This window comes from Dendrobates tinctorius, unplaced genomic scaffold (assembly GCF_039654945.1).
Source record: "Dendrobates tinctorius isolate UK_male_01 unplaced genomic scaffold, ASM3965494v1 ptg000059l, whole genome shotgun sequence".
Lineage (NCBI taxonomy): Eukaryota > Metazoa > Chordata > Amphibia > Anura > Dendrobatidae > Dendrobates > Dendrobates tinctorius.
Window position 1 is genome coordinate 15,760,392 of NW_027361727.1, and position 17,621 is coordinate 15,778,012.

The 17,621-nt window shown below is 42.7% G+C and overlaps 1 protein-coding gene across 6 annotated transcripts in view; it reads right to left on the reverse strand.

Moving 5' to 3' along the window:
* Positions 1–713: 713 nt before the first annotated feature.
* The window catches only part of SF1 (splicing factor 1), a 33,746-nt gene continuing 16,838 nt past the window's right edge, over positions 714–17,621 (reverse strand). For 4 of the 6 annotated variants that reach the window (XM_073578452.1, XM_073578450.1, XM_073578447.1 and 1 more), the window contains 9 exons: positions 13,109–13,261; positions 10,941–11,030; positions 10,675–10,858; positions 8,776–8,891; positions 8,592–8,699; positions 8,306–8,498; positions 5,550–5,736; positions 5,314–5,472; positions 714–3,266 (listed from right to left, as the gene is read on the reverse strand). In XM_073578452.1, coding sequence (XP_073434553.1) covers positions 2,938–3,266; positions 5,314–5,472; positions 5,550–5,736; positions 8,306–8,498; positions 8,592–8,699; positions 8,776–8,891; positions 10,675–10,858; positions 10,941–11,030; positions 13,109–13,261 — 1,519 coding nt within the window. In that variant the 3' untranslated portion in view covers positions 714–2,937. The remainder of the gene's footprint in view (positions 3,267–5,313; positions 5,473–5,549; positions 5,737–8,305; positions 8,499–8,591; positions 8,700–8,775; positions 8,892–10,674; positions 10,859–10,940; positions 11,031–13,108; positions 13,262–17,621) is intronic. The other 2 variants (XM_073578451.1, XM_073578448.1) reach the window with 1 other exon arrangement.

The following is a 17,621-nucleotide window of genomic DNA, read 5'->3' on the forward strand; positions in this document are numbered from 1 at the left end:
CAAACAGAAAATGCCTTGTTTAATCAGGCTCTTAGAATAAGACTTTTCAGCAGTGTCGTTATCACAGAATTAGTGACTGACACCTCTGTACAGAGTAGATGACACGTGATGGTCACAGCTCACCTTCCCCACCCTCCTTTGCACAGTTCGGGGGAGGATAAGCAGAAAATATCTTTACAATTAAAAAGGTTCTAAGTCAGTCTGTCGCCTGTTTCCAATGGGGCTGCTTGACCAGGGTTTGTAAGGTTAACGATTTTAAATATATACACACTTTTTTTTTTTTTTTTTTAATACCGACAAGGCTACTTTCACGCTTGCATTAGGAGGCACAGCGCATGGCCGCCGTGCATCTCCGCCCCCTCCGGTCAGCTCCTCCCATGGGCGCATGACGCTGCACGCGACCTGCGTACCCTTATATTTAGTGTTGGGTATGCAGGCCGTGGCGCTGGTATGCTTTTGCCAGAGCATGCGCCGACGTGCGCCAAAAGGGCGCATGAATCTGCAAAAGCATATCAGCGCACGGGCCTGCTTACCCAACACTAAATATAAGGGTACGCAGGTTGTGTGCAGCGTCATGCACCCAGAGGAGGAGCTGACCGGAGGGGGCGGAGCTGCATGGCGGCCTTGCGCTGCGCCTCCTAAGGCAAGTGTGAAAGTAACCTTAGAAAATTAAAGTTTTTTTTTTTAAATGCATTTAAGATGAAAACTTGATGTGAACGATAGGACACTTTCCCTTTAATAATAATGAAGTACAGCTTAAATGGAAAAAATAAACATTTTACATGACTTTTCCTTTTGGGTAAGCATACAGGGAAAAATGCAGGAACAAAACACATATGAGGAACATGGAAGTTTGAAATCTTCACCCCAGCTTTCCCCAGTTCAGGTGCTTTAAATGTCAATGTCAGAAATTGATGGCATTTAAGGTGTTAACAGCAGCATGCGGAGCTCTGCCGTTAGGCCGGTTTCACACATCCTGATATTTCCAGTACCGGAAAAAAACGGTACCGGAGACATCAGTGTCCGTGTGCTATTCATGTATTGAAACAATTTCAATGTTAACCCTATGACTTAAAACGCACACGGACGGTATCAATGTGCGGTATGTTTACACGGACCCCTTGACTTGGTCTGTGAAAACACGCGGACATGTGCATAGAATACGTGTGTCAGTGTCTCCGATATATGAGAAAACTGTCACCACACATGCCGGAGACACTGACGTGTGAAAACCGGCCTTAAAGAGGCAGATGCTGGCTGTTTAACACAGCCATCATGTGCCAGGGAGTGCTGCTCAGTTGCTGAACCTGCTCCTGACATATGAAGATAATAGTAGGTCATGTCGGGAAGGTGCTAAACAATTACAGATACTTTCCCTTTAATTACTTTTTATGATTGTAGTTTTTTAAAATCTACTTTCTATACGATTATAGGTGCAGACTAATGAGGAGTCAACATGCTCTGATAGTGTTATCTGAGCATGCTCGGGTGCTAACCGAGTATCTTTGGCGTGATCGAACAATATGTCGGGAGTCCCAGCGGCTGCATGTCTCACGGCTGTTTGACAGCTGCAACAGGAAATCCCTGCATGTGTTACGACTGTCGAACAGCAGCGAGAAATGCAGCGTGGGAACTCGAACATATTATTCGAGCACGCCGAAGACACTATTAGCACCCGAGCATGCTCAGATAACACCTTATCCCAGCACGCTCGCTCATCACTAGTGTAGACTCCTTCCTGAAAGGCTATTAACAGCACTTGCTTTACACAGCAACTTGGCCAATGACTTATGAAGGCGTTTATGGATTTCTATCGACATTTATGGATTTCTATAGGCATTCTAGGCATGCACTTTAATCTGTGCAGGAGGGGTCATTCTGCAGGAAGGAAGGGGAGGCGAGCTGTGACATTACCTATTGCCAGTGACTTATTTATATGCAGATGTTCACTTTCATAATGCTGCCTGGGAAGATATTGAGATGACTGCTGATAAGTCATGAATACAGAACAGATGGTCCAGAATGAAAGCTAGAATATCTATCTAGATATACACACATACAATTAAAAAATGTGTTAGTGTTGCTTAACAAAACTTGATTGAGAAAAAAAGGCCGTTTTCTGTTGCAATGACCAATCTTTTTAATGCTTCCAGCTGCAAGTTTAGATCTTACAAAACATCTCGAAGAGCAAAATCAGTAATATAATTAACCTTCAGGACTTTTTATAAAAAAAAAAAAAAAAAAAAAAAGGTTTTAATACAAGGTAAGCTTTATACAGTCAGACAAGAAAAAAAAAAAAAAAAAAAGGCAAGCAAGAGGGTGCGAAATAACAGACCCTATCTCTATATGCTACATCCTCTGCCTTTCAGAGACACACAGAACTCTGCATCCTCTCGTAAATCAAGTCAGGGGGAAAAAGGGACAGCCGGACGCAAGGTGCTCCGACACCACGGACAGAAGTAAACGATTTTCGGTACAGTTATGTCATCGCTACAGTATTGACCAAAATGTGTCTAGAGAGAACGGACTGGAGACATTGGTAAAGCACTCTTGGGCAGTGGGGAAATAAAGGTTAGCGACATTTCCACAGGGTGGGATCAGCTAGAAAAGCAGTCGGGATTCCTATCTAAGCTTACAGTATTTGTGCTGTTAAAATCTGCGCACTTTTCACATTTACTGTTCCGAGCGGCTGAAATCAGAATGTAACATTTATCTTAATTCATGTTTTAAAGATCTTAATGCGACGTAGAAAACCTCACGTTTCCTTTAATCTACTACAAAGTATGAATGACCTGACAGACGCGAGTTAGTAAATTTGAAACATTATGTATGTCGACCTTCAGCCGCTTTCTTTTGGAGGAGACATTTGTCCACTGTGCAGAGTTCTGATATGTGCGGCAAAAGTGCTCTGCAACCTATCGATTAAATGGTGTCGATTTAGTTTTGAGGAGGAGGTGGTGGAGGGGCAGGAGGCATAGAAAATGGGGAGAGCCCCGGGACCCCCATCCCCATCATAGTCACATAGTTGGAGTGATCTATGGGAGGAGGGGGAGGCGGCGGTGGAGCATAGAGAAGGCTGGTGGTTCCAGGAGGAGGTGGTGGTGGAGGCGGCGGAGCACTTGGAGGCAGGGGTGGTTGGACGCCAGGAGGAGGCGGCACGAGGGAGGCACTCGACTGCATGGCGTTGTTAGATGAAGCAGAGGCAGCGCCTTGTTGCTGCTGCCAGGGAGGAAGTGAAGCTGAGCCATGGGCGTTGTTTTGAGAATCTAAAAAAAAAAAAAAAAAAAAAAAAAAGAGTCAAGTTTAATATAAATGTGGACAACTAAGAACAAGAAATTGTAAGTGTAAACAATTTAAAACATTTTAGAAAAAAATTCAGTCCTGTAAAAAACAAAAAAAACAACACTCCAGGTCCAACGAAGAGTCTCGGCCAAAACGACAGCATTGCAGCAAATCACTGAGATCAGCAGTTTTCTTGACTGTAAATGGAGCGAACCACTGAGGTCACTGATTGGCAGCAGCGCTGGTGACCAGTAGCGTAAGGGGGGAAAAGGGGGTAATCGCCCCAGGCCCCCGCGTTCTGAGGGGGCCCACCCGGAGCTACGCTACTGTATATTAGGGGCTGCATTATACTATAGAGTCTGCCTATGGGAAGTGCATTACGCTATAGAGTTGGCCTATGGGGAGTGTATTATACTAGATGGAGACCTCTGGGGAGTGCATTATACTATTTGGAGGCCCATGGGGAGTGCATTACTCTATTTGGAGGCCCATGGGGAGTGCATTATACTATATAGAGTCTGCCTATGGGGAGTGCCTTATACTATATGGAGACTTCTGGGGAGTGCATTATACTATATGGATGCCTATGGTGCATTATACTATTTATATTGCGACATTAATTTCATGGTGCTGCACATGAGAAGGGGTTACATACAAAGTTATAGATATAATTTCCAGTAAACAAATTTGCAATGACAAACTGGTACAGAGGGGAGAGGATACTATATATAGAGCCTGCCTAGGGGGAGCACATCATACTATATGGAGACCTATGGGGAGTGCATTATACTATATTGAGGACTATCTGGTGTAATATGCTATATGAAGGCTATCTGGGGGGGGGGGGGGGGCACCTTACAGTGGAGATTACAGTGATGGGGCCGTCATAGAGTGTTGGAGCCATTAAACATTTTGGGGGATATTAAGGGGTCAATAGATATACAGTGAGGGGGCATTATACTGTGTATAAGAGCATCATATTGTGTATAGGTGAACTGTACAGGCTGGAGACACGGGATGTTATTAAATGTAAAGTGGGCACTTATTGTTATAGGGGAACTCAGGTTACAGTTACTGTCAAAGGGGCAAAATATGGGCACTGTTTTCTAGGGCACTTAGAGCCGGCATTACTATATTCTAGAGGGTTGCTTTAGAATTCAGAGGACACACAGAACCACCCAGCAGGTGCAGTAATCGGGACACATACGGCAGCAGCGACTCAGTATTGAGGCATCAGCAGGATGAGGGGTTTGTGCCGGTTGAGAATAGTCCCATTGGGGACAATGCTGAAAATGTGAAAAGTGAAATGCCTTGTATTTTCTGCAGCCAAGTCCTGGCTGGAAGAAGTTGTCGTTTCGGTCAGGGACAGATGGAAAAGACGGGAAATGTGAACGACTCCCATCAGAAAGAACGTCAGCTGTAAGTCATGATCTGTAACTATGCTGTGATCGCTTAAGTTCTGTAGGACTGGTATTTTCCACTGACCATATGGTGGTAATATCAACATTGGTCTTTATATACAGATTATTTTCAGCAACAGCGCAGTCATCTGCCGAGGTTCCCCTCCACTATTAGGGTGTGTCACCCAGTTATAATCAAGGTTACCTGGTTAGGGGCCCCAATGAGAAGTTTTGCCCTCCCTGAACCAAAACCCTAGCTACGCCTGCTGGTGACATAACAGAGGGGAGCAGGGGTGTAGACTCTGCTTGGCTCAGGGACAGTTTGTAATGCAATTTCTTTTCTATTAATGTGCACCCTAGGGGACAGAACTTTTTCGGTTTGTGATAAATCCGTCTTTACTGGTGGTGTCTCTGAATGTTGTGGACACGTGCAGGGCTTAAATGGATCAGTTAATGGATGACATAACAGATGACAACTTGTCTTTTACTACATATACTTCACTGTTTAAAAACAAAATTATAAACTTTCTTTCCATGATAATAAACTCACTGACGAATTCTCCGCTCATTCTGTAGCCAGGAATATGCATGGTAAAAAAAATCCTGTAAAAGCCAATCAGCCATTACTTACTTTGTTGCCAAGGTAAAGGAGCGCCAGGTTGGGTATTTTGTTGCTGCTGCCAAGGAGGCAAAGACGGTCCAGATGGTGGAGGTGGTGGCGGTGCAGGACCACTAGGAGGTGGCGGGGGTGGAGGCGGCATCAAACCCATAGGGTGAGAGTGCATGAGACCTGGAGGTGAACGGAAATAGAGATTAAAGTAGGAATATATTCTAGCAATGTTTTTATCTTCTCAGTCACATCCTTACCCATAGGATGAGTACCAGGTGGATGTGCTCCTGGATGAGGCTGCATCCAGTGGGGGTGCGGTCCTGCAGGATTGGGCTGTAGAGGAGGACCATTTCCTGCACCGCCCATTGGGTGAGAGAAGGGATGAGGGGCACCATGTAGGGATGGGAATGGTCGATCAGTTGCCATCCAAGGTAGTCGGTTCTGCTAACAGAAAACAAACACATGCACCTATGACAGACCGTACGAGAAATCCATGCCCTGCTCCGATACACAGAATAGATGAATTAGGGGTTTTAACAACTGTAATATCAAAACCCAAATCATTCAGTAGATGTCCAATATCCTCCATACTTCCTACAGAAGGGATTCCAAGATATATACTGCATCTTACAGTCGCCACCATGTAAGATGCTGACAATGAAGAAAAACAACAAGGCAACATCGTAACTTTAAAGGCAATGTCATTCTGATCTTCAAGTGTTTGAATTGCTTGCTTGATAGAAAATTATATTTAATACTAGTTTATAAAAAAAAAACAAAAAAAAAACACTGAATTTACTTTTGCTGCATTATTTCTGCTACCTTCATGCAATTTTTGCAATATATTTTTTACATTTTTATTCCAGGATATTTGTTTTGTTTTTGGTTTTCTCTTTGTAAAGGTCATGTGTTCATATGCAATTACAATTTGCATGCACATTAATTTACTTTTTCTGCTCAGACCCAGTTTCTCTTTCCCAGTTTCTCATTATTTCTGCTACTACAGTGAACCTGCTGTACAGGGGCTGTCCAGGCTTCAAGTTCGCCTGCAGTTACTCTGAGTGCAGACTTGTGAATGCTCTCAGAGCACACACTGCATGCTGTCAGGATCTTTCATGTCGGCAATTTATTACGAGGGATACACCACATTCCTACTAGACGGTATCCGGCCTTGCTCAAAATTGTTGAGAAAGCCAGCGCATGTCTAATCGGCACGTGACTGCATATATGCGAATGGTATACTTAAGGTCACACAATCCCAATAGCGTGAAGTGTGCACATTGTGAGGATTCATAAGCCTCCAGTCACAGAGTTACTGCAGAAAAAATTGTTTTATTTAATATGCAGTCCCTTGCTAACATGGTTCTGCCAAATAATGGAGTAATTAATGGAGAACATGAGAGGCTGGTCTAGAAATCTGATCTCCAGGTTAAATCTATAAATTAGGCCTTTACACATAGAAAGCTGGTTCACAAACTGAGGGACAGCCAAGCTGTTGTGAGCCATTCCATATTCATCCCCCACTCAGGGAGCAGAAAGCCAGACTATATCGTTTTTTATTTTCATATTTTTAGATCCTTTTACTGTAAGCACTGTACCTTTTCCATTAAAGCTTAAAACTTTAATAAGTTTGAACCTTGTATGCTCTAAAGAATCCATAGCCTTAGAGTGTGTTGGCACATAGTAATATTTCCGGAACTCACCATTCGTGTGAGTGGTGGCAGCGTGTATGAAGCGGGGTGTGTGGTCAATCAATCAATCAAATTTATTATCGCCAAGTACATATTACATATATACAAGGAATTCTTTGTGGCAAAGAGGCAACATAATATATAACAACAGATACAACAAGTAACATCTAACAAGACAGATACAGTATATAGTCTACACATCACATGACGATTTAATGGTCTGTGGCAGGGTGTGATTTATGCTCCCACTGCAGCATAGAACAGAGGTTGAACGATGGACTGAGTGAGGCGAGATTAACCCTTGCAGGAGCAGCCCCAAGTCACGTACTGAGAAGTGGGTATGTGACAGCACTCTACAATGCCCCCGACCTCTGAGTGATGGATTGGGGGGGGGGGGGGGGGGGGGGTCTCTGGATACAGAGACCTCCACCCATATGCTTAATGTTAGGAAGAACCTGTATATGAAATAAAATTATCCCTTAAATATTTTTTAATTAAACTGTTCCTTAAAGCTATAGGTTGGGGTATCGTCTCCCAGTGAGTGGATGCTCTTGCCACATACGTTCATCTCTAAGGCCCCAAGACTTTGTACATCACTTCATCCTATTATTGGCTTTCAGCTCGATCTTGAGCCATACCGATTTGACGGATGAATGCTCTGTAGGAAGATCGATCCTGTACAAGCCTAGATAGGTCCACCAGGGTCTCCGATGTTGTCTTGATAGTATCAAGCCATCTGGTTGCTGTTCTTCCTCTTCACCTCGTTACATCTGTTCTTCCAACCATGATGTCCTTCTCCAGTGTTTGCTCTCTCCATATTATGTGTTTAAATTAGGCAAGTCGTAGCTTGGTGATCGTTGCTTGGAGTGACATGTCCTTTTTCATTTATTCAAAAATTGGTTTGATCTCCTTTCCATTCAAGGTATTGATAGCATCCTTCTCCACATTTCAGATGCATTGCTTTTTCGTCTTGTTTCTTTATCGTTAAGGTTTCACATCCGTATGTTACTACAGAAATTATCCTACAATTTATTACATGCAATTCTACCTACTAATGTAACCCAATTAAGGTATAACAATTGTGCCCCAACTTAAACAGGTCTGTAATAGGTCCTGTTTTTTTAGGAAAATCTGCCACCAGGAAAGGCCCCCATAACACCATGCATTTAACAAGTTTCCTGTGTGAAATAATCCAGCAAACTACACTGGTGACCCCAAGATCGATTACGATGTACAATGCAAATCATCATGAGCCATCACATGAATTTATAGAAGTTTTAGAGTCTTAGCAGGCTGACTTAACTTCTGTAGGGTGTACGTACCACGGGTGGCTGGTTTGCAGACATGCCGGATGGCCTTGGTGACCCTTGAATAGGACTGTGCGATGGCCCAGTTGTGGCAACCATAGACGACTGTACTGGTGCTTCCCCGAGTTCTGCCATGAGGGAAAGGTATTCTTTATCCATTCTCGCCTTATCTTGTGCTGACTGGGGCTCTCCAGGACGGCCTTGGATACTAGACAGAAATACACGTGTATTACAGAGTTGCAAAAAGGTGGTGCTGTCAGTGATGGATAAAAGTGATCGATTTTATGTTAAAAAATTTCACCTTGTAAATTTGCAGTCTGAAGCGATGTGTCCAGCCCCTCCACACTTTGTACATAGGGTGGTATTGGTGATGCTTCTGGTTTCTGTATTCTGCCATGGCCGCAGGATCCTAGAAGCAGAAATAATTAATAGAAAAAAAAACAAACAAAAAAAAAAGAAAAAACTTGCACAAAAAAAATCCAAACCTGTTATCATCCTCCCGCAAAGTACCATTGAGCCGAGCGAGCTCTCGTAGTTGCATTTTGCGGAGATCGTTCTGATCTTCTGGAGTTTCAATCCCTTGCTTGAGAATATTTCTGATCTAGAAGGAGAAAGGGACAAAAGGCAAATTAGCCATTATGAACGCACAAGCGGAGAGTGAAGGTTCTCTGATTAACTATCGATCACAGACTTTCAGAGTAACTTGATCTCTATTACACAGAGCAGAGTAACGGTAAAAGTGTAAATGTAAGAGAAGATCCTCCCTAACCACAGCGTCCAAATGATCCCGGCACAACTCAGACCACAAAGGAGAGCGGCAACTGACAGCTATGGTGGAGGAAAGGTACGCCACGGCACAGGGAAGATCCGATTAGCGTTCATCTAGTCTATCCCAGGACACCACTGACCTCTCAAAGTTTTGATGGAGGGACCCAGTCACACAGCACCTTTTCAGGCAGAGACCTGTATCTTATTGATTGGCTTTATAAATATTTATTACTGTAGCTGGTCACTGCAGGGTCTCAAACTCATGACCTTTAGTATGGAAGGCAGAAACTTAAACAGTGAGCCGCGGTAGTACAAGTCTCAGTGCTTTTTCTGCCTAAAAAGCCCAAGTATTATTCTTCTTTACAAGCATCATGAACTGGTATACACACACACACCTATCACAAAACAATTACATTAAAAACTTTTTTTTGGCAATACACATTTGGAATCCCTGTCATTGCAACAACCGGTACACTGCGTCACCACATTTACAGAAAATTGTAAACGGCTTAACTAAAACTGAAGTAATAAATCATGGGTTAAATGGAGAAGATAGGCAAGTAAAAAAAAAAAAAAAATACACCTCCCCTTACAAAGAAAAAAAACCTCATGGCAAAGTGTAATAAAAAAACAAACAAACATTTTTTGCAGTGTGAACTAGTGCATCTTCAAAACTTATCAGTAAAAGGATTCATTTACAAACTTTACCGCATACAACTGCAAGTCTCCTTTTCAGGGTATGCAGATTCATTGCAGATTTTTAGCCTTTATTTGGAAAATGTACAGGCTTGTTTTATACATGTGTAAGTTTGTTCACATTTGCATGGATAAAATTGTAAACGATTAATTTAGAGTTATGTGAGGAATAATCAATCTTTAAATATGCTACTCTTTAATATGGGTATTAATCAGCATGCACATCAGTAAACTTGCCAAATCATTAACTAGAATATTGTCCTGCGCACACTTTCAGTTTCTCTATTTTTACCTTTTTTTAAGATCTGGACTATCACAATTGATCGGATGAACATTAAAATGTAAAACAAGCCATAAACGCATGAGAACGTAAGCTAATTTCGCCATCACTATTGTGATTGCAATGAAATGACAGGTTTTAATAGTGATCAACTTTATTAACAGCACGCTGTTCATCTTCACAGCAGCCATAAATCAAGCAGTGGGTTGTACTGACATCTAGTGGTGAAAAACATCAATATTTTAAAAACTGTGATAAAGATAGAGCTCATAGCCCAGTTCTTAAAATTAGATATATGCGCCTTACAAACTCTAAGGCATGGGCTATTTTAGGCAGAGTCACCCACAGACAGTGCAAATTGTTCTGGAAGTCTGTACCGGCTCGGGTAAACATCTGCTCAGGACTGCTGAAGCTTGTGATTGTCTGCAGCACTCAGGTGACTATGGGAGTACATCAGTGGATGTTTTCCCCAATGACTCGCTCCTCTAGTCACCTGACCACTGCAGCTAATCACAATCTTTAAATCAATAAGAAATTGAGCCGACACCAAGACTTCCAATTTATGGAGTAGAAGGGACTACCTTCTTTAGTGTAAATGGTTAAACATTCCCAATTAAGACAGTATTTAAGCAACACTTACCTGGTCTACTGCTTTCTTGACATTCTCCATGGTGTTAGCAGTCACCAAGGCATGTAGTGGCTCATCTTCCCCTGGAAGCATTTGCCCATCTTTGCGACCCACTTTGCCTTCTTTCACTGAACCTTTGCCACGGATCATTATCTTTGCATTACATTCCTTCTCAATGTTCTTTAGGGTGTTACCTCTACATTTCAAGGAAAAAAAAAGGCAATTTAGCCAAAAAAAAATAAAATAAAGCAATTTATCTACAGAAATCAATATATTACCTGGGGCCGATAAGTAAACCAACAAAGTTAATCTCCGGATATTCATCCTGTGGGATCATGACCTTGTCACTTACACGAGTGGCAGGTGGTCTGGAAAACAAAGCAGGTGAAACATTAAAATAGGCTGCGGGGGACACAAAATTATACTATTCATTTAAAGTTAGGATGCCTTTAAAAGGGAACCTGTCAGCAGTTTTGGCCGCTATAACATGCGGCCACCGCCTTTCAGGGCTCATCTACAGCATTATAGAATGCTGTAGATAAGCCCCTGATCTGACCTGCAAGAGAAGAAAAATAAGTTTTATTATACTCACCCAGGGGGGGCGGTCTGGTCCGATGGGTGTCGCAGGTCCGGCGCCTCACATCTTTTTGCGATGCCGCCTTCCTGCTTGCTTCACAGATTCCCCACGTCACGCTCCTGCGCAGGCGTACTGATCTGCCCTGTTGAGGGCAGAGTAAAGTACTGCAGTGCACAGGCGCCGGGAACAGTCAGAGGCCCAATTAATTTTTCATATCTTGCAGGTGGGATCGGGGGCTTATCTACAGCATTATAGAATGCTGTAGATAAGCCCTGAAAGGCAGCGGCTGCATCATATATCAGCCAAAACTGCTGACAGGTTCCCTTTAAAACAATTTAGACATTTCATTCATTCAGAAATTAGATATCACTTGTGTAAGCTGTGCACTAGCCTCAAACATATATACTGAAGACTGCCGTCATTGTATTGTGACCACCATCAGTTAGAACACACCTGAGGATTAAAGGAAACAGTGAATACTTAAAGAGGGTTTGTCACTTGATCAAAAAAGTGGAGTTAAATACCTTGTAAAACAGATCCCAAAGCTGCCCTGATTCTGCCGCTTTTATTTCGCACTGCGTTGCTCCTTTTCAGAGATAATCACATTTGCTTCTTCTGGAGCGCAGCATGTGAAATTTTTGCTTGCAGTCCAACTGGGCCGTTTCATCAGCCTTCTGTGGGCGTGTGTGCTTTCACCCATCCCTCCCAGATGCTGCCAATCAAAGCTAAGCACAGCGGCAGATCTAGCAGACGCTGTGAATGGCAGTGTCTGTGAGGGAGGAGTGCAAGAACCCACCCCCCAGAGAAGACTAAGAAACTCCCAGTTGGACTGCAAGCAGATATTTCACATAGTGAATTCCTGAACAAATGTGAATATTTCTACAATAGTGCGATGCAGCACAAAACTGAAAACAATAGCAAAATCAATGGAGTTCAGTGATTTTTACAAGGTATTTCACTCAATTTTTAAGTGACACGACCTCTAAGGTCTATTGACGCCTTTGACATAGAAATTTGGACTAACTTTAGTTCATAAAATTGCATTTAAACTTCAGTCTGCATTTTTCATTCCTTTATTCACTTTTAACCTCTCCCAGATTTTAGGCTATGTGCACACGTAGATATAGGTCCTGCAGCTTTTTCCACACGGATTTGGAAAAATCCACAGGTAAATTCTCAGGTCAAAAGACCTGCAATTTACCTGCGGATTAGCCTGCGGTTTCACACCTCTACAATGGAGAAGGTGTGAAACCACAGCAGAATCCGCGCGGAAAAATCCGCAGCATGTGCACAGCGTTTTTCAGTTTACCATTGTAAACAATGGTACTGTACAACGCACCTAGATCTGCTGCGGATTCGCAGCAGAATCCGCACCGTGTGCACATAGCCTTAAAGCCAGATCCATGTAAGGTCTGCGTGTACCTGGGGGTCCTACGGTCTTCATCTACTCACAACAGCACAGCTTCTACCCTGCCTTAAATACCTCATGTGCTTTCAGCCATATCTATAGCCTAATCTCTGCCCTCCCCAAGACATTACATGCTTTCTCCACTACACACACTGTACATTTTTGTACATACCCCTCTCACGCAAGAGAAAGAATGGGGGAGGTGGTGGAAAGCCATGAAAACCAGGAGCACTAACAGATTTCTAGCTTGGATGTGGTCTTCCAGCTAGGACAAAGTCAAGGGAGCCATCAGTGGATGCCGATTGGCAGTAGTGGTCACTTGACATCCCAAGCGCAAAATATAGGTGAGTAAAACAGTCAGTATTCTAGAGAACTGGCAGTAATATGGTAAAGCAAGTGTTTTAGGTTTTTTATTTTTAAGATTGACCAAAAGCAAATTTAACCAGCCTTAATGAACTTACTTATAATCAGCCGGTGGTTTGAAGTCTGGGTTCAACCCAACCATCTCAGTAATAAGGTTGTGCCGCTCCTCTTCCAGCTTCTTACGTGTCCTGAACTCTCGAGTGTTAAGACGTTTCCCTTCGCTATTATAAATGGGTTCAGGTGATGGCGACCTGCACGGATCGAGCAAAAAAAAGGACAAGGGATCAAAACAAAAGCAAAAAATGCCATAAAGCACAAAATATTCAAAGAAAGGTATAACGATTCTTCAACAATGCACAGGTAAAATACATTTCCAATATTGCAGAGGTGCCACAATCCATCGTGGCACGCTACATTGTCAACAGATATATTGGGAATAACTTCATAAATAAGGTAGTGATCTAAAACACTACCTAAAACCATTTGTGTATTATTACATTTTAAGTTTACGTGGTCTATGACCCAAAAAAAAAAATATATAAAAAAAATGCTTTATCCACATCCGCTGTACATTAGAATATATTGCTAATATCCTGGGAAAACAGTCAGTTATTGGCTCTATTACTGGAGTCTCTTGCCTTCTATTGACTTCTTCATAAGGTCCTATCGTTTCCATCACTCTTAAGAAATAATTTTAATTTTTTTTTTTTTTTTAAATATTGAAAAGTAATTAAATTGTGTATATATTTTATAGGCAGATGATCCCATGGCACCTGCTGGGTTGGCATACAATCAGACACTGATCAGCAGGAAAGGGATAAAAAGAATGCTTGGGCAAAAAAAAAAAAAAAAAAGGAAAAAAAGTCACTATTGACTAGAGAGAAAGTCTGCAGGTTAAATCTGTAAATATGGTTAAATATTCAGCCGAAAATGCAAATTATTTGAGGGCTACTTTGAGAAAAAAAAAAATCATTAGTGTCATTAATTCATATCTGCTCACAAACCTTTTTATGTTGGGCCCAATGTTTTAGAACCTGTTTAAAAAGTGCAAAGGCTGTTAACCATTAAGACAAGAGTCTAATACCTGCTCTTTTTTTTTTTTTTTTTAAAACAAAACCAATGGTGAGTGAAGTAGGAGCTGAGAAGAACAGGGTAGGTTAAAGGAAATGAGTTAGCAGGTTTTGCTACCCCATCTGAGAGCTGCATGACGTAGGGGCAGAGACCATGATTCCGGTGATGGATCACTTACTGGGCTGCTTGCTGCAGTTTTCATACATTCTTTGTTTTATCTGCTGCAGATCTACAAGTTCTCGGAATACTGAGCTCTGTATAACCCCGCCCACCACAGCCGATTGGCAGCTTTCTCTGCGCACTGTGCCAGTCAGTGGTGGGGGGCGTGGCTGGACTACCTGGCAGGTTTACTAGTCCTCTTGTGATAATCTCCAGCTGATAAAACACTAATTTTACCAATACTGTAGTAAGCAGCTTAGCGACATTATTAGTTCCAGTTCACATTAGGCTATTCTCAGATTAGGTGGCAAAAACCTTTGTGACAGATTTCTCTTTAAGGTGGTATAACAAACCAACTGTATATGGATTATTTGCCCTATAAAATTTTCCAACAATGACACAAGAAATTGGGCTAGGGGGGAGAAAAAAATAAAGAAAGAAAATGGTTACTGGTTAAGGTATATGACTGGAACCAATCTACCGCAACATCTGGACAGGACAACTGATGTCGAGATATTGGGTTACAGCAGTAAATGAGCTTCAATAAATCCTCGAGTCATGGGGCTAACATACAAGACCATCTATAAAGACCCTAAATTAGCCAACGTTTTCTATTATTTAAACTAAGGTGTGAATGGAGCACATGGAGGGTCCCAAGAGCTGCCCCGCACGTGGGAACCATAGTCAGCTGTGACCCAACGATGAGCGGTTTGTGAAGACCTTTCCTTTACGGTGAAGGAAGCTAGCAAAGCTCAGAAAACACGTAGACATTATGTGAATGTAAAAGATGAAGGTTCGTACGCTAGCCTACATGAAAATCTTAACATGCGAATTAAGACATCAGAAACTAACAGTTGTAAGAAGTCGGATTACTAGTCTGGCAGCATAAAAGGAACGCTATGGGCAAAACTGATAGTGTTAAGTCCTGAGTACGAGCTGAGCGAGGAGAGCATGACAGACATCCAAAGAGCTGCCGAGAATCCACCGCCCCCCTTGAGCCATGTACTCCGCATAACCACGTACAAGTTTGGCCTGTAGTGCTTTTAACATGGTGCTGTACTCGTCCATAGATTCTTTTTTTGCTTTTTAACAGTATCGAACAGTTTAATCAAAGCTGCTTAAAGTGACAAGAAAGCAAATCTGCCGAGGGTCAAAAAACAGACCAGGCAACGATTGGTGAAGACAAAACTGTCAAACTTTTGACATAATTAATAACTCAGTTAGTGGAAATCTGCTTGCTCTCCAGAACAATTTAGATTAAATGGGCCTTGTGCACACTTCAAATCATAGCTTTTGTAGTTAAAAGAGGGGGTTTTTTTTATTGACCTTTAGGGCATTTTTTTTTTATTTACCTAAATGCAGGTATCATAAGGATAAAAATATATTTTGCAATTGGGTTTCATTATTTTGCCTCATTTGGTTCTTTGCATTGCTGGCTGCAGAATGACAGAGAGTGAGCTTGTTCGGACAGAGTATATAACTCCTCTTTTTTGAGCCCCTTAGTTGGTTTCGGACCACATTAAAAATTGAAGTTCAACTTTCCAACTTTAAGTAATTGGTCAAAAATAAGCAGAGGACAGAATGAAAAAAAAAAGTGATAATCTGTCAGAACTGCTCACTAACAGCTGCAGCCAGCAACGTGCAGGAAAAACAAACCTGTACGTACCAAACAGCAACTTATTATTCAAACCCAACTGCAAAAAGGTTTAGGCCAAAATACAAAATATAAAGTCAGACCAAACAGCAGCCATCCGATGTGTATAGGCTCATCTCGACTGAAATGCATTAACACAGTTCATTCTGCGCTGCCGGTGGTCAGAATTGGAAGAGGAGACCGGCATTGAGGAATGCGGTTTGTCAAAGTGTTTCGAAGTTCCAGGCTTCATCAAGACCAACCAGTGTCACATTGTGGTTTGTTGTGGTGAAGTTTGGAACTTCGAAACGCGCTGACAAATATACCGCCTTCTCGGACACTGTTCACTTCCATCTCTGGCCAATGTCAGTGCAGAATTAACCCCATCATTCCAATTCAGTTGCTATTCTAGCCGTGGCTCTGCAGCCTTTTAGTGTTGTGGTCGACCCACCATACCAGGCGACTACTATTGCCTTTGATCTCCTCATTGTCGCGCGGATAAAACTTTATGGCGCTTGTTATTCCAGTTCTATCTTATAGACTCTTCTCGGCTCTTTCCCAAGAGGATGTCACTGAAGAGAAGGGTTAGGGTACCGTTACACTTAGCGATGCACCAGCGATCCCGACTAGCAATATGACGCTGTCAGGATCGCTGGTGCATCGCTAGGTGGTCGCTAGTGAGCTGCCACACAGGCAGATCTCACCAGCGACATCGCTGGGGACAGGGGTCGCTACTTACCTGTCAGACGAGGCGATCCTGCGTCCTCCCGCCCGGCTCCACGCGTCGGCGTCACAGGAAGCCCAGCAGGAAGTGACCGACGAGAAATGATCCAGGAGCTTCTCGCGCGATCAGCGATAACCAGCGGGGGAGCCGGTCGGAGGCAAGTATCACATGCAGCGATATCGCTAGTAATATCGCTGCAACGTCACAAAATCGGTGACTTTACAGCGATATTGCTAGCGATATCGCAGTGTGTAACGGGGGCTATAGATAGTATAGATCTACACGCCTGGTCCTTTGTTGTTGGGGGGAGATAAGAAGCTTACACCTATATGCTGATATTGCATTGCTTGTTACAGACCCCAAATCTCCTCGTCCCTGGTGTTTGCATGTAGAAGTCCAGTGGGCGGTTCTATTTAGTGATTGACAGTATGCAGATATAGCTGTAAATCACGCAGTAGGACCACCCACTGGACTTATGCATACAGAAACCAGGGACTTCAATGAACAATTATATTGAATCTTTTCCAACAAACCTATAATCCTTCTGCTCAGCTTCTCTATACCATGAAGTCTACACATCAGTCTGCATGTACAACGTGACAGGTTCCCTTTAAAGGTCAGTTATTGGAGCATAAGTGGCCTAAAAGCGGTCATCTGCTACTCTGACAACTCTTCCCAAACATGTTTGGCCCTGTAAAATAAAACCTATACTCTCTTTTGGTGCCCTCAGATGGATCAGACATCAAGAGGAAGTCTGCTGTTCTCACTCCCTCTCGATGCCCGATCTGTCCTAAGACGGGGAGCGTAAAGCCGGTACGGATTGGGCGCTGGGCTTGTGTGACACCGCTGGAATGGCGACGGCCCTGGAGGAGAGAAGTTTAGTTACTTTACAAAGGCAAATCAGCTGACTGAAAGGGGCTGTTCCAATAATGGACAACCCCTTTAAGACGCAAGGAAGAGTCTTACATTTTGTGGTAGGGTACGGAAGACAGCAAGTGTTTATATTGGTCTGCTCAATCAACCG